Here is a 25,715-nt window from a genome sequence, read left to right as displayed (position 1 = left end):
GGGGCTGAGGGAGAGAACCAGGAAAAAGACATGCTGTGGAGGGGAGCAGAGATCGATCACTAATGATTAAATGCAGAGTGGTGCATACAGAGCAAAAAGAGAAAGAAACAGTGCATCATGGGAACCCCCCAGCAGTCTACGTCTATAGCAGCATAACTAAGGGATGGTTCAGGGTCACCTGATCCAGCCCTAACTATAAGCTTTAGCAAAAAGGAAAGTTTTAAGCCTAATCTTAAAAGTAGAGAGGGTGTCTGTCTCCCTGATCTGAATTGGGAGCTGGTTCCACAGGAGAGGAGCCTGAAAGCTGAAGGCTCTGCCTCCCATTCTACTCTTACAAACCCTAGGAACTACAAGTAAGCCTGCAGTCTGAGAGCGAAGCGCTCTGTTGGGGTGATATGGTACTACGAGGTCCCTAAGATAAGATGGGACCTGATTATTCAAAACCTTATAAGTAAGAAGAAGAATTTTAAATTCTATTCTAGAATTAACAGGAAGCCAATGAAGAGAGGCCAATATGGGTGAGATATGCTCTCTCCTTCTAGTCCCCGTCAGTACTCTAGCTGCAGCATTTTGAATTAACTGAAGACTTTTTAGGGAACTTTTAGGACAACCTGATAATAATGAATTACAATAGTCCAGCCTAGAGGAAATAAATGCATGAATTAGTTTTTCAGCATCACTCTGAGACAAGACCTTTCTGATTTTAGAGATATTGCGTAAATGCAAAAAAGCAGTCCTACATATTTGTTTAATATGCGCTTTGAATGACATATCCTGATCAAAAATGACTCCAAGATTTCTCACAGTATTACTAGAGGTCAGGGTAATGCCATCCACAGTAAGGATCTGGTTAGACACCATGTTTCTAAGATTTGTGGGGCCAAGTACAATAACTTCAGTTTTATCTGAGTTTAAAAGCAGGAAATTAGAGGTCATCCATGTCTTTATGTCTGTAAGACAATCCTGCAGTTTAGCTAATTGGTGTGTGTCCTCTGGCTTCATGGATAGATAAAGCTGGGTATCATCTGCGTAACAATGAAAATTTAAGCAATACCGTCTAATAATACTGCCTAAGGGAAGCATGTATAAAGTGAATAAAATTGGTCCTAGCACAGAACCTTGTGGAACTCCATAATTAACTTTAGTCTGTGAAGAAGATTCCCCATTTACATGAACAAATTGTAATCTATTAGACAAATATGATTCAAACCACCGCAGCGCAGTGCCTTTAATACCTATGGCATGCTCTAATCTCTGTAATAAAATTTTATGGTCAACAGTATCAAAAGCAGCACTGAGGTCTAACAGAACAAGCACAGAGATGAGTCCACTGTCCGAGGCCATAAGAAGATCATTTGTAACCTTCACTAATGCTGTTTCTGTACTATGATGAATTCTAAAACCTGACTGAAACTCTTCAAATAGACCATTCCTCTGCAGATGATCAGTTAGCTGTTTTACAACTACCCTTTCAAGAATTTTTGAGAGAAAAGTAATGAAATAGAGCAGACTGACCCATTGACTTTCATCTCTTGAACGCCAGATGGTGCACCTGCCCCTACTACATGTACTGAGTGCATCTCACAAAAAAAAAACAAAAGCTTAACAATTAAATAAAAGTAATTATTTGGTGTCAGTCTGCTTCACTCTGCTCCATTTCATTGCATTTTACCCCCATTTCGTGGTTATCAGTCCCCATTTCACCCCATTTCATATTTTAGTATGGCCCCAACCCTAGTAGCTCCCCAAGCCATGATTTTTATACTACAAAATCTAAACAAATCTGCATGTGTATTCTTTCTTTTACATTGTGTAAGCCATGTTGATTTACACCCTACTGACCATTACCAGGAAAAAGTGGGTTCAGAAAATGAACACATGTTGCTTGACATGTTTTCACTGGCATTGTATAACCTGGAGGAGGGCTGAAGAAATGTTTTTGAAATCTGGCGGATAAGATGGTGCGTGGGTCAGGGAAGTATTGATTCAATTTTGATGGTGGTCCTGCATCAAGCAAAACAAATGATCCCACATAATCAACTTTGTTCTGACTCTGACCACTATCTGATTATTTGCAGTTTTACCAGTTAATAATCAATAATGTAAATGTCTGCCTATCAATATGCTGTCAAAAACTTTTGATCCGTTCCACCTGGGTCAATCATTTCAAGTCAGAAAAAATTGTTGGGGCTCTGGATCTGCCTCAGAGCTTTTGATTTTATTTGTTTTTTTGTTTCATGACTTTCAAGTTTTTGTCTTATGATATCACAAAGACAAGACAACATTTTGGGTCACACTCATGCCTCACAATGAGAAGGTTCTGGGTTCAATTCTATCAATGCCCTGTTCTTTTCCATGTACAGTTTGTATGTTCATCCCGCGTGTCACCTTTCCCGCCATCAAAACATGCACAGTAGGGACATGGTTTCACTGCCCTTAAACAAGGAAGGTCAAAGCCCACAGGCATGTTGTCATGGAGTCTAAGGAGCTCCACTGTAAATTGACCATACTGTCACACCCATACAAATTTAACATTACATATCACAGTACAAGAGTGACATATTCACATTCACATGAGATGATTGACAAAATCAAGAGGCAATAAATATAAATAAATTAAATTTGACTCCAGGTAAAACAGTGTAAGCACATGAGCAATTACAGCAACCTGTCGGTTAAGAATCAGTCGCTCCTTAGCGTCAACATGGACAGACACCAGTGGAATAGAACATACAAGTCTAACGTCCACGGGGACAGCACATCTGTGCTCATGTCTTGAATCCTCTGATGGAACAGGAAGCAGGAAAAAGGATTTTTGAGACAAAGTGATGATGTTTCATCTCCGACCACCAGGGGCTGCCCTTCACCTCCACTCACCCTCAGGTTGAACTCTCTGGCCTTGAACTCACTGAAGCATTTCTCCAACAACACACACGGAAATGGTCATTCCAAATGACTCAGCGGCTGATGCCATTGTGACCCCTTTACTTTTGTTCATCGTGGGGGCTGTGACTGAGTCTTAACATGACACGGCATTACATGTCAGCGCAGTAAATCTTGTGCTGACCTCAGACCCACAAAAGCCAGTGAGCTGTATCATCACTTGCCGAGAGTCTCAAGCACGGACACCAGAGACAGATGAGGCTGCTTTGTTGCAAACGTGTCCCCATTAAAGATGTTTCTATAGTCAAACCATCCGTTTGAGATGCACGCTCACTGCGAATACAGTAATAAGCTGGACGAACATACCGTATATGTAAGGTGGAGAAAATGTGTTTCCATGGAAACGGACAGAATTGCATGTTCACTTTGTTTATTTATTCCTTTCAGCGATGACAGATCACAAAATAAAGACTGAGCCAATTTTCTCGCTCCTTCTCTCTTGTTCACTTTCAGTTTCTCTCTTCCAGTTTTCATGTGTCCAGTTTGTCTTCATTTGATCGCTCCATATCACACACTCGTTCTCTGGGCAAGTCGAGGGCTAACCAAGTGCAGAAAATTAACTGTGAAGGTTTGGAGAAGACAGAGCGGCACAGGGCAGCCCAATAAACCGTCTACTTGTCGAGAGTTGACCACATCAGTGTTGAGTCAACTCACTACAAGTGAAATTTAACACTTTTGACGGGTGTGAATAAAACTCTGCCTGTGAGTTGCTTGAGAAATGAGAAAAGTCAGACCTTCAGACAGATGCTGTGAATTATTTGAAGGTGGTGCTGTTATAGCAAAGCTTTCTTGAAACCAGAAGGTTGTAGTTGTAAACTAGGTCACATGAAGGGATTGCGATAAATTTTGTCAATAATGATGATAAGCTTGAGACATTTCCACTCGATAAGGATAGATCTAACAGCTGATTAGACAGCAGAAACGTGAGAACAGCCAGTCAATCTGCAGCTTTTGGCGTGAAAGTGCATGCTGCAAAGTGTGGCAGCTCAAAATGCCCTGGAAGCTAATTCTTTTTGGCTTCTCCTGTTTTTTTTAAAATTATTATTATTTTAGGCTATTTTTTGCTTGGTGTCTACTGTGGTGACAAAAAAGGAGGGAACAAATGCAAAAACAAGAGAGTGGAATGCACAGATTTGGACATTCTGCAAAAGATGTTGCTGGTACGTGCAAACCAGGACTGAAAATATTTTCAGTCACCGAAATTTTAATTTATTGTAATAATAAGATAATCACATATCTACCTGTTTGGTCTTCACACTCACAATCCCTTCATTTCTCAGTATCCCACTTTATATGTGATCTGATTTCAGCTCTTTGCAGTTTTTTTTCCTCACAACACCCTCCTTCATCCTTGTATTTGCCTGGATTTAGCACAAGTGTTTGATTTGACCTCGATTAAACTCGTCCTTTGTCCACCAACTGAAAAGGGTTCATTGGCTATTCTCGGTGGAGCTCACCCAATCAACCTTTCCTGTCAGAGCTCAGACTTTTCCTAAAGTGCACAGGCTTAAAGGTAGAGTACCACTTCCAACCTCCAAACAAAGTGCCAGCTGTAATCCTATTTGTTGAAGTGTGGACTGACCCAAGTCTGCTTTTATTGGCAGCTGTCAAACAAAGGTCTTGCAGGATTTTGATTTGTGGCTGGTTTTTGATGACAGTGAGCCAAATTCACTCCCTTTACATCCTCCAACGCATACAGTCCAAAATGTTAATCACAAGAGGACAGGAACAGGAAAGCCCCGGTGTAAGAGAGAGAACAACTGTGTGCACATGTATCCAAGTGGACACACACACACACACACACACACACACACACAGTGCACAAACATTTTCCCAGACGTAAACGTGAAGGGCATCTGTGTGCGTTATCAGTTTAGTTATTTGTAAAGCTCAGCAAATGGAATCTGTGTATCAGATTGAACTGTCACTCCTGTGGTGACCGACGGCTGAGACCCGCCCCCTTTAGACACAAAGCTTCTTTTACACCTTGACAGAAGCTGCTAGGATGCATACACCACGGCGAGAGGAACACGGTAAACATGTGCATTCCTCATTGCTGGACTGCTCTTCAATGCTGAAATTTTCAGTGATGCTGTATATAGGGTGGGCAAGTTGGATGGTTTCATCGCCCATTGCCAACGGTTGACTGATACGTGGTGTGTCCATAAAGTAACGGTCCTTTTTATTTTTTTTAAAAACTATATGGATTTCATTCATATGTTTTTACGTCAGACAAGCTTGAACCCTCGTGCGCATGCATGAGTTTTTCCATGCCTGTCGGTGACGTCATTCGCCTGTGAGCACGCCTTGTGGAAGGAGTGGTCCCGCCCCCTCGTCGGATTTTCATTGTCTGGAAATGGCGGAATGAAAAGGACTTTATTTCCATCAGAATTTTTTCAGAAGCTGTTAGAGACTGGCACCACAAGTTCTCTTATACTCACTCGACTGGTAAGCACTGAAAGCCAAGATAGGCATGTCCAAACTTGTCCTCTAACACTCCGAAACGGAGGTGTTCCTTTGTCTCGCTTCATCAGCGAATCGGTCGTGACGCGCGAAGCCTCCGCGCGGCTTTCCATGACAAAATCTCTTGTTAAAAGTGAAATCTGCCAGTAAATGGCTGATGTCCAGCTCTTGTGATAACCAGAGAAAGCGCACACGACGGTCTTGTATCCACAGAGCCATCAGCTTAGAAATGATCCAGTGGTTTGTGCCGCGAGGTCGTAGCTCAGAGCGCGGCGCACCGACCGTCCTTAAAGGGGTCCTTAAAGCTATAGTTAAAGTCCTTATTCTCTGTGAAGCCCGTAAAATTTTCATCGAAAGCCAGATAAATTTTTCGAATGGTTTCCAGGTGCCAGTCTCTAACAGCTTCTGAAAAAATTCTGATGAAAATAAAGTCCTTTTCATTCCGCCATTTCCAGACAATGAAAATCCGACGAGGGGGCGGGACCACTCCTTCCACAAGGCGTGCTCACAGGCGAATGATGTCACCGACAGGCATGGAAAAACTCACGCATGTGAACGAGGGTTCAAGCATGTCTGACGTAAAAACATATGAATGAAATCCATATAGTTTTTAAAAAAAATAAAAAGGACCATTACTTTATGGACACACCACGTATGTGCAGTCATGCCCTCTATCCTGCCATGTACACACTAATTCCACTGACCCTGCTATAATGTATAAAAATATTCATTCATTCGCTGGAGACATGCACTTTAAAACGCATCAGACAGAGAGACCACAAATGAAGGATCAAATTTATTATTACTCATTTCTATAACGCCAATTCGTGATGATGAGATTCGTGATCATTCGTGATGATGAGATCGCCTCAAGGTGCTTCACACAACATAATACTGAAAAACAGAGAAAATTTAATTAAAAAATTTAAGAACACAATAAAAGACAAAACCATAAAAGAGCACAAGAATAAAAACACAATAGAACTAATGATAAAACAAGGAAAACAAATGGGTCTTTAAACTTGATTTAAAAGTCTCCACACTATCCGACTGCCGTATATGTGCAGGGAGATCATTCCACAAAGCCGGGGCACGGGAGGAGAAAGCTCTGTGACCGGCAGTCTTCGGGAACACATAAAAGTCCTGCACCCTGTGAACGCGGGGCCCGAGCCGGTACGTAGGGCTTTACCAGGTCAGGCAGATAGGGAGGTGCAAGTCCATGAACAATTTTATGGATGACTGACATGCGCTGTAATTCCGCAATGGCCAAATGATCAAGAGATGATCTGCTGCTCAGCATGCAATGTAGCATCCAGTTTTGAAGTCGCACACACACAAAAAAATAATCTGAGGTTTCAAGACAAGTTCGTCTGCTGGCAGTTACACAAACATGTAATGGGAAAGTTGTCCAAAACTTTTGACTGGCAGTGTATGTCTGCTATCTTCTTCAGATTTGGGAAGTTCTTCATCATTTACCAGGTTCCATTTGTCTCTTGGGATAGGTTAGTGTGGTCTGCCTGTGTAGTCTGTAGTAGATCATTTCATAGTAGTACCTTTCAACTACTACCAAAATCCTACCGAGGATTTGGATAACCTTGGGATTGTTAAAAATTGTTTTTTTTAGCCTATGATATAGTAAGGTAGTATGAGTATTCAGATGTAGCATCATGATTTACATGTTATTATACCAAATATTTACTCCAGGATACATCCAAACACAGAACATAAAGTGACAAACTACACAACTGAGGATTATGAATAACCTAATGCCCCATCTTTTTTTTCCTGAGCAAATTCCACAATTGAGATGGCTAGTTAATTCTCATTTACGAGCATAACCAGTCTAAGGGCTGATGTGTATTGTGAGGTGAAAATTAAGCTTTCAGCCTTGGATGTATAAAATCATTAAGAGGTCTGCATTTCATCAAGATTCATTGCACACTGGAAGCAGTTCTCAGCATGGTCTAATATCCCAAGAAGTAGTAGCTCTAAAAAGAAAGAAAGAAAAAAAAAAACATTCAATTTTCTGCTGATATTAAATATGTGCATTGGGAGAACTCAAATAATGATTTGTTGGATGGCTGACAATAATATTCGTATATCTTTAAAGCCTTGCTGCTGAAGTCATTAATCTCTGATGAATCCACCATCGAGAAATGTACTTTGTTCTTGTGAATAGATCCCAAAACAAAACCCTAATTAGGGTTTCAAGACAAAAGACTGGCCCTCCACAGTGTTAGTGTGTGCAAGCCTAAAATTAAATCTTCATATCTTTTATTTTTTTGTATTAGTCTTTTAGAGAATAGAAAGTAAGAGAAATGCTTTAGCATCAAGATAATTTATTCACGATAAAAACAAAAAGCTCTTCATTATACTGAGACAATAGAGCCCCCCATTTATATGTAGATGTAATACCTGCCCTGTCAAGCAGCATTTAAATTGCAATAATGGGGGTTGAATGGGTAATGCAGAGTCCCTTGGATTCTGGTCTTTGCTAGTGTGTATTGGAGCTGAATACAACAGCCTGTACAAATACACAGGGACTTTTAGCTCGAACCCGCTTGAGCTACAACATTTGCCACCCTGTGTGAAATGGCTGACTTATGTCTCAGTGTGGGTCTGAGGTCAACAGAGTGTAATGTAACTGTATTCACGGGGTCCGGAGGGCATTACACCCCATGTCTTTGCCAGAGTGACCTCTGACCTCAAAGGTGTAGAGTGAGGTCACAGTGGCTCAGACAGAATATGGATCATTTTACAGCCGGACGCCAGTCTTAAACCCACTCGCCTCACAGAAGGAAGCAGAACCTTTCCCAAGGATTTATGGGAATAAATCAAGTTGCACTGTCCTCGCCTGCAGCACACAACAGTGTCCTCTTACACCATCTGACTCTTAAGGCTCACACACTGTCAGGGGAAGTCCCAATCCAGGCATTAGTTCTGCTACACATCCTTCTTTTCTCTGGGTAATTACACCAGTCACTGAATGTGCCTGTCGAAGGGCTTCAAAAGTCAACTCAGGGCTCTCTTGGCTGAAAACAGCCTAATTATTTGGCCATTGTGTTTGATAAGATAGTAAATATGGCTAAACCTGAAGTGAACACACTCAAGTCAAGAGCTGAGATCACATCAAATGAGTTGGACTTTCCAATTCATGTGATCCACTTGTAGAGAATGGCAGGCAGAAGGACATCAGGGGCCGTTATGAGAATGTTGACAGGAGGAAATGGGGTCACGCCAAATGGCAATTGCGCATGCAGAAGGCAGTTTTGCACAATTAAACTAATGAGCCTTCAGATCTATGTAATACCTGTACAAGAGTTTGGGATTTTCTGCCACATGTAATCCAGATGGAAATGTGCAGTCATTACTGAACGAATAGCTAATGTTGCAGTGCTGCACTACAATGTTCTCAATTTATCCACACAAAATTAATGTTTCGTAATGACAACTGATAACATTTCTGTTTGTTTTATTTATTCATATTGATTAGCTAAATATTTAAAATCTGCAGCTGCTATCTGCAGCCATTCACGTGATCCATGGCAATAAAACTGGCTACACACACACACAAACACACACAGGATTGCCATTCCACAAACATGTTGCACATTTCATTTACATGATTGATATTTGGTGTTTTCTCATTAGCTATAATGCAATGTACCGCGATGCAAAGGTGCATGCATACGGTTTGTGTTTCTCTCTTAGTTCGCAGTTAGAGCTGACTGATTGATTCTTCTCTCTCTCTCTCTCTCTCTCTGTGTGTGTGTGTGTTTGAGGTGCTGTAGCTGCAAGTGAGGCCAAAGTTCTACGCTGCCAGTTGGACCCCTGGCTGAGCGACCAGGCACATATTTAACAATGACTCTTGCACAAAGTAACACTGACTGGGACACTTAAAATAACCTAAAATTCCACTTTTACTTGGCTGTAAACTTGTTTTTGTTTTGCATTACTGATGGATGACTCTTTGTTTGTACTTTGTTCATTTGATCTGTTATTATTAGAATGGCTTAAGCAGTGGGTCACCCCTCTGAGTCTGGTCTGCTTGAGGTTTCTTCCTCAAAAAATACCAGAGGTAGTTTTTCCTTACCACTGCCACCTATGTGCTTGCTCAGGGAGGTCAGTAAGGTTAAACCTTACCCACGTGAAACGTCTTATGTTGTGATTTGGTGCTATATAACTGAACTGAATTGAATTCTCATTTTCAATGCTTATATTTCAGATCTGTCGGGAATATCTCTATCGCAAGATTGCCAAAGCTTGGAGGACTGTCAGCAAGTTAGTAACTTTTCCTGAGTACACATTTGTGTGAATACTCAAGGAAAGAGCACAAATAAGTGGGAGTGAAGAGCACAGCATAAAACCTGGACTCTTCCAAAGATTTTGAGTGCACTGGTGTGCAGTGACACACTGAATTATGGGTAATGAAAAAACACCAAACAGTTGCACAAACAAGCAAATAACAAAAAAATGATGTTGGACATGAGTGACAGACAGGTACTGAGACGTTTAGATGATGATGGATTGGCAAATGCATATCATAGCTTCAAAAAAAGAATAGCCAGAGTGACAGATAGATGGATGGTTGGACTGATGGATGGATGGATGGATGGATAGCTAGAGAGGGATGAGTGGATGAATGCCACGACAGACACTTGATGAGAAACATGTGGGGCAATATAAACACCAACACCCACCATGGTGGTGCTGGTCACAGGCTGTCTGTCCTGGTGAGGGCTGGGCTGTCTGGGAAGGAGACTCCAGCTCCTCCACTGGGGGAGGGCTGGTGTTGAGTTGCCCGACAGGAGGGGGCCATGGTAGGTCCTTGATCACTTTAATCTCTACTGCAAGTGTTTCCCAAGTCACGAGAGAAGAAATAGAAGAAGAAGACAAGCACAGTCATTTAAGTACAGACAAGTTTGAGGAAAAGAAGGAGAGAAGCCAAAATCATTAAGAATACAGGTGACAGCTGAGTGACAATAACAGAATAGATGATTAAACTGTGTTGGAATTCTGATTATATTGCGATTGAAGAATCAGCAGCCGCTCTGGAAATACAATTAAGACAAAGTACAAGACTGAAAGAGAAGTTCAGTTAGTTTACCTGAAAGGTCTGGCACCCTTTGGCCTCAATAACCTACCTCAACAAACCTCTAGTCTTAGCTGGAAATGGTAAATTCATTGTTCATAAACTCAAAATCAGGAAAACCACCCCCACAAAATGAGTCCAGACATATCATCTGGCAATTACTAACAAAGCATTCATTATTGTAGCTACCCATCACAGCTTATTTGAGATGAAAGCAAAGGAGATGTGCTTGTACTGCAGACAGTCACCATTAATTTGAGGCTAATTATAACAAAATCAGGTGAATGGTGTACAAATTACAGCAGCTTTTGTGTGTGTGGTCCCCCATTTTTTTTTAAACCCAAAACTAATTGGATGTAATTACCCTGAAAGTAAAGATGAAAGTCTGTGCTACAACTTCACAGTCATTATTTGCTTTTAACACTAATAGGCTGTGATAGACAGCTAAATAACCAAACCTGGACTTATATGGAGTGTAAGAGAGACGGCTGGAACAAATGTACACCTGATGTGCCATCAAAGTGTAGACTATTACCTTTAAGATGTCCTGTTACTGGTAGTGCTGAGTTAGGAGGAAAATCATGAAGGAAAATAAGCCTTTGTTCTTCATACTGTGGTCACGAAAATATAGATAATGGATAAGGACGAAAAACAATTGTGAACTTTCTATGGCAACGTAGACTAGAGCAGAGAACTGCTATGTATTGGGAGATGGTAGTGTAACGGCTTGCACGTTGGACTGGGATGCCAGCAATTTAGGTTTGCTTCCCGATTGCAGCTATGCTCCCAACTGGCACTCTTAAGAGCAGTGCTGGGGAGGAGTGAGAGACACATGCCATGGGCCCTTATGGAAATAAGTCCTACTTTGAGACTTTCATTGGTTACCCACGTTAAATAAGAGAACCTCAACTCAAATCAAATCAAATCAATTTTATTTATATAGCGCCAAATCACAACAAACAGTTGCCCCAAGGCGCCTTATATTGTAAGGCAAGGCCATACAATAATTACGGAAAAACCCCAACGGTCAAAACGACCCCCTGTGAGCAAGCACTTGGCAACAGTGGGAAGGAAAAACTCCCTTTTAACAGGAAGAAACCTCCAGCAGAACCAGGCTCAGGGAGGGGCAGTCTTCTGCTGGGACTGGTTGGGGCTGAGGGAGAGAACCAGGAAAAAGACATGCTGTGGAGGGGAGCAGAGATCAATCACTAATGATTAAATGCAGAGTGGTGCATACAGAGCAAAAAGAGAAAGAAACACTCAGTGCATCATGGGAACCCCCCAGCAGTCTAAGTCTATAGCAGCATAACTAAGGGATGGTTCAGGGTCACCTGATCCAGCCCTAACTATAAGCTTTAGCAAAAAGGAGAGTTTTAAGCCTAATCTTAAAAGTAGAGAGGGTGTCTGTCTCCCTGATCTGAATTGGGAGCTGGTTCCACAGGAGAGGAGCCTGAACGCTGAAGGCTCTGCCTCCCATTCTACTCTTACAAACCCTAGGAACTACAAGTAAGCCTGCAGTCTGAGAGCGAAGTGCTCTATTGGGGTGATATGGTACTATGAGGTCCCTAAGATAAGATGGGACTTGATTATTCAAAACCTTATAAGTAAGAAGAAGAATTTTAAATTCTATTCTAGAATTAACAGGAAGCCAATGAAGAGAGGCCAATATGGGTGAGATATGCTCTCTCCTTCTAGTCCCCGTTAGTACTCTAGCTGCAGCATTTTGAATTAACTAAAGGCTTTTCAGGGAACTTTTAGGACAACCTGATAATAATGAAATACAATAGTCCAGCCTAGAGGAAATAAATGCATGAATTAGTTTTTCAGCATCACTCTGAGACAAGACCTTTCTAATTTTAGAGATATTGCGCGAATGCAAAAAAGCAGTCCTACATATTTGTTTAATATGCACATTGAATGACATATCCTGATCAAAAATGACTCCAAGATTTCTCACAGTATTACTAGAGGTCAGGGTAATGCCATCCAGAGTAAGGATCTGGTTAGACACCATGTTTCTAAGATTTGTGGGGCCAAGTACAATAACTTCAGTTTTATCTGAGTTTAAAAGCAGGAAATTAGAGGTCATCCATGTCTTTATGTCTGTAAAACAATCCTGCAGTTTAGCTAATTGGTGTGTGTCCTCTGGCTTCATGGATAGATAAAGCTAGGTATCATCTGTGTAACAATGAAAATTTAAGCAATGCTGTCTAATAATACTGCCTAAGGGAAACATGTATAAAGTGAATAAAATTGGTCCTAGCACAGAACCTTGTGGAACTCCATAATTAACCTTAGTCTGTGAAGAAGAGTCCCCATTTACATGAAGAAATTGTAATCTATTAGATAAATATGATTCAAACCACCGCAGCGCAGTGCCTTTAATACCTATGGCATGCTCTAATCTCTGTAATAAAATTTTATGGTCAACAGTATCAAAAGCAGCACTGAGGTCTAACAGAACAAGCACAGAGATGAGTCCACTGTCTGAGGCCATAAGAAGATCATTTGTAACCTTCACTAATGCTGTTTCTGTACTATGACGAATTCTAAAACCTGACTGAAACTCTTCAAATAGACCATTCCTCTGCAGATGATCAGTTAGCTGTTTTACAACTACCCTTTCAAAAATTTTTGAGAGAAAAGGAAGGTTGGAGATTGGCCTATAATTAGCTAAGATAGCTGGGTCAAGTGATGGCTTTTTAAGTAATGGTTTAATTACTGCCACCTTAAAAGCCTGTGGTACATAGCCAACTAATAAAGATAGATTGATCATATTTAAGATCGAAGCATTAATTAATGGTAGGGCTTCCTTGAGCAGCCTGGTAGGAATGGGGTCTAATAGACATGTTGATGGTTTGGAGGAAGTAACTAATGAAAATAACTCAGACAGAACAATCGGAGAGAAAGAGTCTAACCAAATACTGGCATCACTGAAAGCAGCCAAAGATAACGATACGTCTTTGGGATGGTTATGAGTAATTTTTTCTCTAATAGTTAAAATTTTATTAGCAAAGAAAGTCATGAAGTCATTACTAGTTAAAGTTAAAGGAATACTCGGCTCAATAGAGCTCTGACACTTTGTCATCCTGGCTACAGTGCTGAAAAGAAACCTGGGGTTGTTCTTATTTTCTTCAATTAGTGATGAGTAGTAAGATGTCCTAGCTTTACAGAGGGCTTTTTTATAGAGCAACAGACTCTTTTTCCAGGCTAAGTAAAGATCTTCTAAATTAGTGAGACGCCATTTCCTCTCCAACTTACGGGTTATCTGCTTTAAGCTGCGAGTTTGTGAGTTATACCACGGAGTCAGGCACTTCTGATTTAAAGCTCTCTTTTTCAGAGGAGCTACAGCATCCAAAGTTGTCTTCAATGAGGATGTAAAACTATTGACGAGATACTCTATCTCACTTACAGAGTTTAGGTAGCTACTCTGCACTGTGTTGGTATATGGCATTAGAGAACATAAAGAAGGAATCATATCCTTAAACCTAGTTACAGCGCTTTCTGAAAGACTTCTAGTGTAATGAAACTTATTCCCCACTGCTGGGTAGTCCATTAGAGTAAATGTAAATGTTATTAAGAAATGATCAGACAGAAGGGAGTTTTCAGGGAATACTGTTAAGTCTTCTATTTCCATACCATAAGTCAGAACAAGATCTAAGATATGATTAAAGTGGTGGGTGGACTCATTTACATTTTGAGCAAAGCCAGTTGAGTCTAATAATAGATTAAATGCAGTGTTGAGGCTGTCATTCTCAGCATCTGTGTGGATGTTAAAATCGCCCACTATAATTATCTTATCTGAGCTAAACACTAAGTCAGACAAAAGGTCTGAAAATTCACAGAGAAACTCACAGTAACGACCAGGTGGACGATAGATAATAACAAATAAAACTGGTTTTTGGGACTTCCAATTTGGATGGACAAGACTAAGAGTCAAGCTTTCAAATGAATTAAAGCTCTGTCTGGGTTTTTGATTAATTAATAAGCTGGAATGGAAGATTGCTGCTAATCCTCTGCCTCGGCCCGTGCTACGAGCATTCTGGCAGTTAGTGTGACTCGGGGGTGTTGACTCATTTAAACTAACATATTCATCCTGCTGTAACCAGGTTTCTGTAAGGCAGAATAAATCAATATGTTGATCAATTATTATATCATTTACTAACAGGGACTTAGAAGAGAGAGCCCTAATGTTTAATAGACCACATTTAACTGTTTTAGTCTGTGGTGCAGTTGAGGGTGCTATATTACTTTTTCTTTTTGAATTTTTATGCTTAAATAGATTTTTACTGGTTATTGGTGGTCTGGGAGCAGGCACCGTCTCTACGGGGATGGGGTAATGAGGGGATGGCAGGGGGAGAGAAGCTGCAGAGAGGTGTGTAAGACTACAACTCTGCTTCCTGGTCCCAACCCTGGATAGTCATGGTTTGGAGGATTTAAGAAAATTGGCCAGATTTCTAGAAATGAGAGCTGTTCCATCCAAAGTGGGATGGATGCCGTCTCTCCTAACAAGACCAGGTTTTCCCCAGAAGCTTTGCCAATTATCTATGAAGCCCACCTAATTTTTTGGACACCACTCAGACAGCCAGCAATTCAAGGAGAACATGCGGCTAAACATGTCACTCCCGGTCCGATTGGGGAGGGGCCCAGAGAAAACTACAGAGTCCGACATTGTTTTTGCAAAGTTACACACCGATTTAATGTTAATTTTAGTGACCTCCGATTGGCGTAACCGGGTGTCATTACTGCCGACGTGAATTACAATCTTACCAAATTTACGCTTAGCCTTAGCCAGCAGTTTCAAATTTCCTTCAATGTCGCCTGCTCTGGCCCCCGGAAGACAATTGACTATGGTTGCTGGTGTCGCTAACTTCACATTTCTCAACACAGAGTCGCCAATAACCAGAGTTTGATCCTCGGTGGGTGTGTCGCTGAGTGGGGAAAAACGGTTAGAAATGTGAACGGGTTGGCGGTGTACACGGGGTTTCTGTTTAGGGCTACGCTTCCTCCTCACAGTCACCCAGTCCGCCTGCTTTCCCGGCTGCTCGGGATCTGCTGGAAGGGAACTAACGGCGGCTAAGCTACCTTGGTCCGCAAAGACTACAGGGGCCTGGCTAGCTGTAGAAATTTCCACGGTGCGGAGCCGAGTCTCCAATTCGCCCAGCCTGGCCTCCAAAGCTATGAATAAGCTACACTTATTACAAGTACCATTACTGCTAAAGGAGGCCGAGGAATAACTAAACATTTCACACCCAGAGCATAAAAGTGCAGGAGAGACAGGAGAAGCCGCCATGCTAAATCGGCTAAGAGCTAGTAGCTGTGCTAAGCTAGCGGATTCCTAAAAACACACAAAGTGAATAATGTGTAAATAATTTAGAGGTGATTCAGCAGAGGGAGTGCTTTAGTTAAGGCACGTGAAGATTACACTGTGAAACAAATCGTTATCTAGTTAACTAGATCAATCTAACTGCGCAGATTAAACAGCTAACAGATACAGCAAAACACCGCTGTGCTCCGGAACAGGAAGTGATACAATACCGCAGTGAGAGCCAACCACCAGTAGAGGCCCTCATGTGAGGATTTAAGGCATGAGCCATTTATGTCAGGACTTCAGGGCAAAAATTATTAGGTGGACTCTGGGAGAACCTCCTTTGCATGGGCCATTTGTGGCGTAGGGGCTAAGGTGCATACCCCTACTGAAAAATACGGCTTGTTTTCTGTGAGCCACAAACAGCACTTTAAGAACTCAATGTTAGTGAGCTCTCTACTTAACAAAATGTAAGATTTAATTATGAACAAGAACTTGAGTTATACATAACTCAGAGTATTCAAGATTCTTTGTCATTGCACAGTCGGACAGTGTACAGCACAACGAAATTGGGACATAGTCCTCCTTAGTGCAAAAAAAAGACAAAAAATATTTTTTAGAAGAGTAAATCAAACACTCATGCACTTGTATGTCACTGATATGTTGTACGTCACTGATATGTTGTACTGCTTCATTTATACTGATTTGCATTCCTGAAGGTATTTCCCTAAAATAAATTAATAATAATAATAATAAAAAAAAAAAACAACAAACAGGTTTAGATATCAAGAACACGACGGTATTCACCATAACTTGTCACTTTTTACTGGCTACATCTCTGCCGGTTTTCATTGGGAGGACTTCACTATGGAGTTATCATCTACTCTGAAAAGAATCACAGCAGGATGACACACAACCTACTAATGACAGGCAACATTAGCAAGCAAGATGAAGAGGGAAACTGGAGAATATTCAGTTCGACAAGAAATTAAACAGCCGGGTCCAGTGTGTCGGGGGTTAATCTAGGAAAAGTTGTCTGGGAGGAGGAGCTGCTTGCTGTCTGTCCTGATAGGAGAGGAGTAGGGTAGAAGCACTGAGAAACAGAAGGTCAGACACTCTGGAAGATAACATAACTTCCCATACTTTGGGGTGAAGGAGGGGAGTCTGTTCCTGAGAGATTAAACGTCTAATACTCATTTCACATTGCAGATTAGCATGTAATTGTTTAGGGATCAGAATGAGGCTGCCTGCGCTTTGCAGCCTCATTCTGATGGCAAGCCTCAAATTTGCAGAGTTGCACTGCTGAAAAATAAGACTTAACACTGTGAAAAGAAAGGTAAAGTGATTCAATATCTGTCTTTCTTTTAAAGAAACTGCAATCCCCCAAAAGTATAATCTCTCCATTTCAAACTATCTTCCTCTGTCACACCGTAGCGTAGTGGTTATCATGTTCGCCTCACACTGACAACCTGTACATCCTCCTTCACTATATCCATCGCAACTCCATCCTCAACATCCTTCTCCTTATACGAGGGCTGTCAATAAAGTAACGGGCCTTTTTATTTTTTTCAAAAACTATATGGATTTCATTCATATGTTTTTACGTCAGACATGCTTGAACCCTCGTGCGCATGCGTGGGTTTTTCCATGCCTGTTGGTGACGTCATTCGCCTGTGAGCACTCCTTGTGGGAGGAGTCGTCCAGCCCCTCGTCGGAATTCCTTTGTCTGAGAAGTTGCTGAGAGACTGGCGCGTTGTTTGATCAAAATTTTTTCTAAACCTGTGAGACACATCGAAGTGGACACGGTTCGAAAAATTAAGCTGGTTTTCAGTGAAAATTTTAACGGCTGATGAGAGATTTTGAGGTGATTCTGTCGCTTTAAGGACTTTTCACGGTGCGAGACGTCGCGCAGCGCTCTCAGGTGGCGTCATCAGCCTGTTCAAGCTGAAAACCTCCACATTTCAGGCTCTATTGATCCAGGATGTCGTGAGAGAACAGAGAAGTTTCAGAAGAAGTCGGTTTCAGCATTTTATCCGGATATTCCACTGTTAAAGGAGATTTTTTTAATGAAAGACGTGCGGACGGATCCGTGCGTCGGGACGCAGCCGCCGCGACGCTCCGCCACAGGAAAAACACCTCTGTTGAAAGCCTTAAGGACAAGTTGGAACATGTCCTGCCTGTTAAACAATTTCTCATATACTCACTCCACTGAAAGCCATCAAAAGCCGCCTGGATTTTACAAATGGTTATCAACACGGAGGTGTTTTTCCTGTGCCGCTGCACCGCACCGGCTGCGTCCCGACGCGCGGACCTGTCCGCACGTCTTTCATTAAAAAAATCTCCTTTAACAGTGGAATATCCGGATAAAATGCTGAAACCGACTTCTTCTGAACCTTCTCTGTCTTTTCACGACGTCCTGGATCAATAGAGCCTGAAATGTGGAGGTTTTCAGCTTGAACAGGCTGACGACGGCGGCTGAGAGCGCTGAGCGACGTCTCGCACCGTGAAAAGTCCTTAAAGCGACAGAATCACCTCAAAATCTCTCATCAGCCGTTAAAATTTTCACTGAAAACCAGCTTAATTTTTCGAACCGTGTCCACTTCGATGTGTCTCACAGGTTTAGAAAAAATTTTGATCAAACAAAGCGCCAGTCTCTCAGCAACTTCTCAGACAAAGGAATTCCGACGAGGGGCTGGACGACTCCTCCCACAAGGAGCGCTCACAGGCGAATGACGTCACTGACAGGCGTGGAAAAACTCACGCATGCGCACGAGGGTTCAAGCATGTCTGACGTAAAAACATATGAATGAAATCCATATAGTTTTTGAAAAAAATAAAAAGGACCGTTACTTTATTGACAGCCCTCATATACCCGAGATCGCTCCTCTGCACATATCCAGACCATCTCTGTCTTGCCTGTCTCACTTTGTGCCAATACCAACCTGCGCAACAGCAGGTAAGTTACCTGCTGTAACTTACCTGCACTGTCGCACATTGCTAATCCTGTTATTCACTCTGTCTTTTGGTCAACAACACCAAGCCATACAATATAGGTGGTCTCATGGTCTCACTACATTTTTATAAACTTTGCCTTTCACCTCTGCAGATGGAATTTCCTCCTGCCAGTCTTCACCACCCACCCCACCCTATCTTCACTGACTTCTCATCTTTTCTACCACAACAGCGTGGCTTTATAGTAAAAGAGTGCAGGTACTAGAGTGGCCTGCCTGCAGTCCAGACCTGTCGCCCATTAAAAATGTGTGGCACATTATGAAGCGCAAAATACGACAACGGAGACCCCGGACTGTTGAACAACTGAAGTCGTGCATCAAGCAAGAATGGGAAAGAATTCCACCTACAAAGCTTCAACAATTAGTGTCCTCAGTTCCCAAACACTTATTGAGTGATGTTAGAAGGAAAGGTAATGTAACACAGTGGTAAACATATCACTGTCCCAGGTTTTTTGAAACGTGTTGCAGGCATCCATTTCAAAATGAGCAAATATTTGCACAAAAACAATAGTTTATCAGTTTGAACATTAAATATCTTGTCTTTGTGGTGTATTCAATTGAATATAGATTGAAGAGGATTTGCAAATCATTGTATTCTGTTTTTATTTACATTTTACACAACGTCCCATCTTCATTGGAATTGGGGTTGTAGTTGATGGAGACTTCTGTCTGATCTTGTCTTTCAACCTTCCCATGACCACTGCAAATAAGAATGGGCTCAGATCTGATCTTTGATACAATTCCATTTCCACCTTTCATTCCAACCTCACCACTATCCTCATACATATCCTGTACCACCCACGCATACTGTACTTCAATTCCAATCCCAACTTCCTCTCTTGACAACCCATCATCAGTTTTCTCTAAATCCACAGTGCAACTTCTGGCCTTCTTTACACTTCTTCATCAACACTGTCAAAGCAACCATCACATCTGTAGTGCTCATTCTGGGAAAGAAACCATATTGCTGCTCTCAGATCTTTACCTCTGTCAAGGTTAGTTTGCACTAGTCTTTGCCATAACTTCATGCTGTGGCCAGTCAGCTTTATTTGTCCAATAAATTGTAACTTATTCAAAAATACTCTCTCTCTCTCCTTCTCACTCTCTTTTACACACACACACACACACACACACACACACACACACACACACACACACACACACACACACACACACACACACACACACACACACACAAGAATCAAAGAAATCTGTGCTGCAGTATTTCAGTTGATGAAAATTTTTGTGTTCATTTGTATCTTACCACTTTATAAGGTATTGGTAGCATTACGATGTTAGTGTCATTGGTACTTCATGGCTACTGAGGCAAGCATGTAATAATTTTTAAACTGTACCCAAACCACTCATTATGAAAACTACTACCAAGTCTGCAAAAAATATGTGTTAACAAAACACCCAAGCCAAGCTTTGCCTGTCAGCTTTAAGTTGCATGGTAACTTTGAGATGACGCATGTTCAGGCTTAAATCATCCTGCCCAGGTCACGCATGGACATGTCCATACACCTCTTTACTCATTTATGGGTTGACTGAGACTTAAGGTGCCCTGACATTTGCATGCATTTTGGCTCCTCACCCTCGTGGACTTCATCATGACAATCCCACCAGCTGTAATCCCAGCTGGATAAATGGAATGCATTTATAAAGCGCTTTCCATCTGCATCAGATGCTCAAAGTGCTTTACACATCAATGCCTCACATTCACCCAATATTAGGCTGCTGCCATGCAAGGTGCCCACTACACACCAGGAGCAACTAGGGGATTAAGGACCTTGCCCAAGGGCCCTTAGTGATTTTCCGGTCAGGCTGGGATTTGAACCGAGGATGCGCTGGTCTCAAGCCAAAAGCTTAACCACTAGACCATCACCCCCCCCCCCCCCCCCCCCCCCCCCCAATGCTGTGCTTTGTTCCGCTGGACGCTGCGTATATAAAATAATTATTTCATAGCAGATTAATCTTTTTCTCTCAGAATTTGGCCGTTGAAAACACCTCTAATCACTTCCGGAATCACAGAGGACTGCTTTTTTCTCTCTCTCTTTCCTTTACTTCATGAGGTGGAGAACACATTTGGAACAGTCTAAAAGGTAATTATTTGTAATGTTTATACTGTAATAGCTTGGTAAAACTGTTGCATGTTCCTTCCTTCTTATGAGTAGCTGTAAAATTATGTTTATGATGGATTTAACGCCTCGTTATAATCGTTCAGATGAGCTGCGCTGTGCTGCAGTGCGCTGACGCAATAAAAAAAACGCAGTGTTTTTAATTGTTTGTGCAATGTTCACGTGAAGTTCATCAATTCATGCGTGACAGAGATTTTGAACATTTCAAAAATTTTCTTTGCACACTTGCACAAAGCCGCGCACAGTTTACAATGGTTATTATGGTTTGCGGCGAGTTTACGCTCCTGCACGGCAGAGTGCATGCAAGCACGCGGATCAAAGTCATACAAGTGTGATGCTGCCAAGATGGCGACACCCAGAGTTACACTAACTGAGCTTCAAAACTGCGCTTCAGAAAACATATGAGTGACATCATGGAGGGTTTGCCCACTGTACAGTCAATGGTCATAATCCCGCTTCTCCAATCTTCAGGCCACTACTCCCCTCAGTGATTTTTTTTATTGAAAAATTCAATTAATCAAACAATGATTTGCCTGTATTTTCATCCAAACAATACATCACGTCCACAATGTGCCATCTGACTGCTTTTGATCAGTTTCCTGGATTTGTATAATTCCTCTGTGCACATTCGTACACAACATTTGCTTTCACTTGAGGAAAGAACATATACTGAATAATTGATTATAAGCAAGCTTTTTGGTACTCCAGTTAACTTAGTTAATCATATTAGTGAAGTGACAGAATCATAGTGCCCAATGCAGGAAAAAAAAGTCTGGGATAGGATGTTGTTGAAAAGGAGGGACTGAGAAGATCCCATGAGTCACTCCTCATCATTTTTGCTTCCATAGTCCACATCTCTTGGAGGAGGATCTACAGCGAGTGAGATTGCATCAGAATTTTGGCTCTCTGTTGGGACCTGCTGCTTTGGACTTGAACTAACAGTCTTTTTCAAGACTTTTTTTACTTTTTTACCTTTTTACTTTTTTTTACTTTTTTACTGTGCTCCAATGCCTAAGGAAGACCTCTAACGGTCGAAACATCGCGACGGAGCACTTTTATCAGCTAACTTTCATCAGCGTTGGCAAGCTAACTAGCTTGCTAACGCTTTCGTTTTTATTTTTTTAATTTTTTTTTATTTTAGCACCGTTGTCGTGCGTTCGCTGTTGTCGTGCGTTTCCTGTGCTGCTTCATGGCCTGTTTGGTGCCTTGATTGGGGCACTCCTTCTGCTGAATCACATCTAAATTATTTACACATTATTCACTTTGTGTGTTTTTAGGAATCCGCTAGGTTGCGTAGCTACTAGCTCTTAGCTGATTTAGCATGGCGGCTTCTCCTGTCTCTCCCGTACTTTTCTGCTCTGGGTGTGAAATGTTTAGTTATTCCTCGGCCTCCTTTAGCAGTAACGGTACTTGTAATAAGTGCAGCTTATTCGTAGCTTTGGAGGCCAGGCTGGGCGAATTGGAGACTCGGCTCCGCACCGTGGAAAATTCTACAGCTAGCCAGGCCCCTGTAGTCGGTGCGGACCAAGGTAGCTTAGCCGCCGTTAGTTCCCCCCTGGCAGATCCCGTGCAGTCGGGAAAGCAGGCTGACTGGGTGACTGTGAGGAGGAAGCGTAGCCCTAAACAGAAGCCCCGTGTACACCGTCAAACCGTTCGCATCTCTAACCGTTTTTCCCCACTCGACGATACACTCGCCGAGGATCAAACTCTGGTTATTGGCGACTCTGTTTTGAGAAATGTGAAGTTAGCGACACCAGCAACCATTGTCAATTGTGTTCCTGGGGTCAGAGCAGGCGACATCAAAGGACATTTGAAATTGCTGGCTAAGGCTAAGCGTAAATTTGGTAAGATTGTAATTCACGTTGGCAGTAATGACACTCGGTTGCGGCAATCGGAGGTCACTAAAATTAACATTAAATCGGTGTGTAACTTTGCAAAAACAATGTCGGACTCTGTTGTTTTCTCTGGGCCCCTCCCCAATCAGACCGGGAGTGACATGTTTAGCCGCATGTTCTCCTTGAATTGGTGGCTGTCTGAGTGGTGTCCAAAAAATGAGGTGGGCTTCATTGATAATTGGCAAAGCTTCTGGGGAAAACCTGGTCTTGTTAGGAGAGACGGCATCCATCCCACTTTAGATGGAGCAGCTCTCATTTCTAGAAATCTGGCCAATTTTCTTGGATCCTCCAAACTGTGACTGTCCAGCGTTGGGACCAGGAGGCAGAGCTGTGGTCTTATACACCTCTCTGCAGCTTCTCTCCCCCTGCCATCCCCTCATTACCCCATCCCCGTAGAGACGGTGCCTGCTCCCAGACCACCAATAACCAGCAAAAATCTATTTAAGCATAAAAATTCAAAAAGAAAAAATAATATAGCACCTTCAATTGCACCACAGACTAAAACAGTTAAATGTGGTCTATTAAACATTAGGTCTCTCTCTTCTAAGTCCCTGTTGGTAAATGATATAATAATTGATCAACGTATTGATTTATTCTGCCTAACAGAAACCTGGTTACAGCAGGATGAATATGTTAGTTTAAATGAGTCAACACCCCCGAGTCACACTAACTGTCAGAATGCTCGTAGCACGGGCCGGGGCGGAGGATTAGCAGCAATCTTCCATTCCAGCTTATTAATTAATCAAAAACCTAGACAGAGCTTTAATTCATTTGAAAGCTTGTCTCTTAGTCTTGTCCATCCAAATTGGAAGTCCCAAAAACCAGTTTTATTTGTTATTATCTATCGTCCACCTGGTCGTTACTGTGAGTTTCTCTGTGAATTTTCAGACCTTTTGTCTGACTTAGTGCTTAGCTCAGATAAGATAATTATAGTGGGCGATTTTAACATCCACACAGATGCTGAGAATGACAGCCTCAACACTGCATTTAATCTATTATTAGACTCTATCGGCTTTGCTCAAAAAGTAAATGAGTCCACCCACCACTTTAACCATATTTTAGATCTTGTTCTGACTTATGGTATGGAAATAGAAGACTTAACAGTATTCCCTGAAAACTCCCTTCTGTCTGATCATTTTTTAATATCATTTACATTTACCCTGATGGACTACCCTGCAGTGGGGAATAACTTTCATTACACTAGAAGTCTTTCAGAAAGCGCTGTAACTAGGTTTAAGGATATGATTCCTTCTTTATGTTCTCTAATGTCATATACCAACACAGAGCAGAGTAGCTACCTAAACTCTGTAAGGGAGTTAGAGTATCTCGTCAATAGTTTTACATCCTCATTGAAGACAACTTTGGATGCTGTAGCTCCTCTGAAAAAGAGAGCTTTAAATCAGAAGTGTCTGACTCCGTGGTATAACTCACAAACTCGTAGCTTAAAGCAGATAACCCGTAAGTTGGAGAGGAAATGGCGTCTCACTAATTTAGAAGATCTTCACTTAGCCTGGAAAAAGAGTTTGTTGCTCTATAAAAAAGCCCTCCGTAAAGCTAGGACATCTTTCTACTCATCACTAATTGAAGAAAATAAGAACAACCCCAGGTTTCTTTTCAGCACTGTAGCCAGGCTGACAAAGAGTCAGAGCTTTATTGAGCTGAGTATTCCATTAACTTTAACTAGTAATGACTTCATGACTTTCTTTGCTAACAACATTTTGACTATTAGAGAAAAAATTACTCATAACCATCCCAAAGATGTATCGTTATCTTTGGCTGCTTTCAGTGATGCCGGTATTTGGTTAGACTCTTTCTCTCCGATTGTTCTGTCTGAGTTATTTTCATTAGTTACTTCATCCAAACCATCAACATGCTTATTAGACCCCATTCCTGCCAGGCTGCTCAAGGAAGTCCTACCATTATTTAATGCTTCAATCTTAAATATGATCAATCTATCTTTGTTAGTTGGTTATGTACCACGGGCCTTTAAGGTGGCAGTAATTAAACCATTACTTAAAAAGCCATCACTTGACCCAGCTATCTTAGCTAATTATAGGCCAATCTCCAACCTTCCTTTTCTCTCAAAGATTCTTGAGAGGGTAGTTGTAAAACAGCTAACTGATCACCTGCAGAGGAATGGTCTATTTGAAGAGTTTCAGTCAGGTTTTAGAATTCATCATAGTACAGAAACAGCATTAGTGAAGGTTACAAATGATCTTCTTATGGCTTCGGACAGTGGACTTATCTCTGTGCTTGTTCTGTTGGACCTCAGTGCTGCTTTTGATACTGTTGACCATAAAATTTTATTACAGAGATTAGAGCATGTCATAGGTATTAAAGGCACTGCGCTGCGGTGGTTTGAATCATATTTGTCTAATAGATTACAGTTTGTTCATGTAAATGGGGAATCTTCTTCACAGACTAAAGTTAATTATGGAGTTCCACAAGGTTCTGTGCTAGGACCAATTTTATTCACTTTATACATGCTTCCCTTAGGCAGTATTATTAGACGGTATTGCTTAAATTTTCATTGTTACGCAGATGATACCCAGCTTTATCTATCCATGAAGCCAGAGGATACACACCAATTAGCTAAACTGCAGGATTGTCTTACAGACATAAAGACATGGATGACCTCTAATTTCCTGCTTTTAAACTCAGATAAAACTGAAGTTATTGTACTTGGCCCCACAAATCTTAGAAGCATGGTGTCTAACCAGATCGTTACTCTGGATGGCATTTCCCTGATCTCTAGTAATACTGTGAGAAATCTTGGAGTCATTTTTGATCAGGATATGTCATTCAAAGCGCATATTAAACAAATATGTAGGACTGCCTTTTTGCATTTACGCAATATCTCTAAAA

General features: G+C 41.6%; 1 protein-coding gene across 1 annotated transcript in view; it reads right to left on the bottom strand.

Annotated features, from left to right (window-relative positions):
• LOC117503666 (SH2 domain-containing adapter protein F-like) overlaps positions 1–25,715 on the bottom strand; it is a 277,377-nt gene that overhangs the window by 23,303 nt on the left and 228,359 nt on the right. Inside the window, exon 5 of the mRNA XM_034162913.1 lies at positions 10,107–10,253. Coding sequence (XP_034018804.1) covers positions 10,107–10,253 — 147 coding nt within the window. The remainder of the gene's footprint in view (positions 1–10,106; positions 10,254–25,715) is intronic.

This window comes from Thalassophryne amazonica, chromosome 2 (assembly GCF_902500255.1).
Source record: "Thalassophryne amazonica chromosome 2, fThaAma1.1, whole genome shotgun sequence".
NCBI lineage: Eukaryota > Metazoa > Chordata > Actinopteri > Batrachoidiformes > Batrachoididae > Thalassophryne > Thalassophryne amazonica.
The sequence above is the reverse complement of the archived record's forward strand: the minus strand, read 5'-3'. Positions and strand labels throughout refer to the sequence as shown.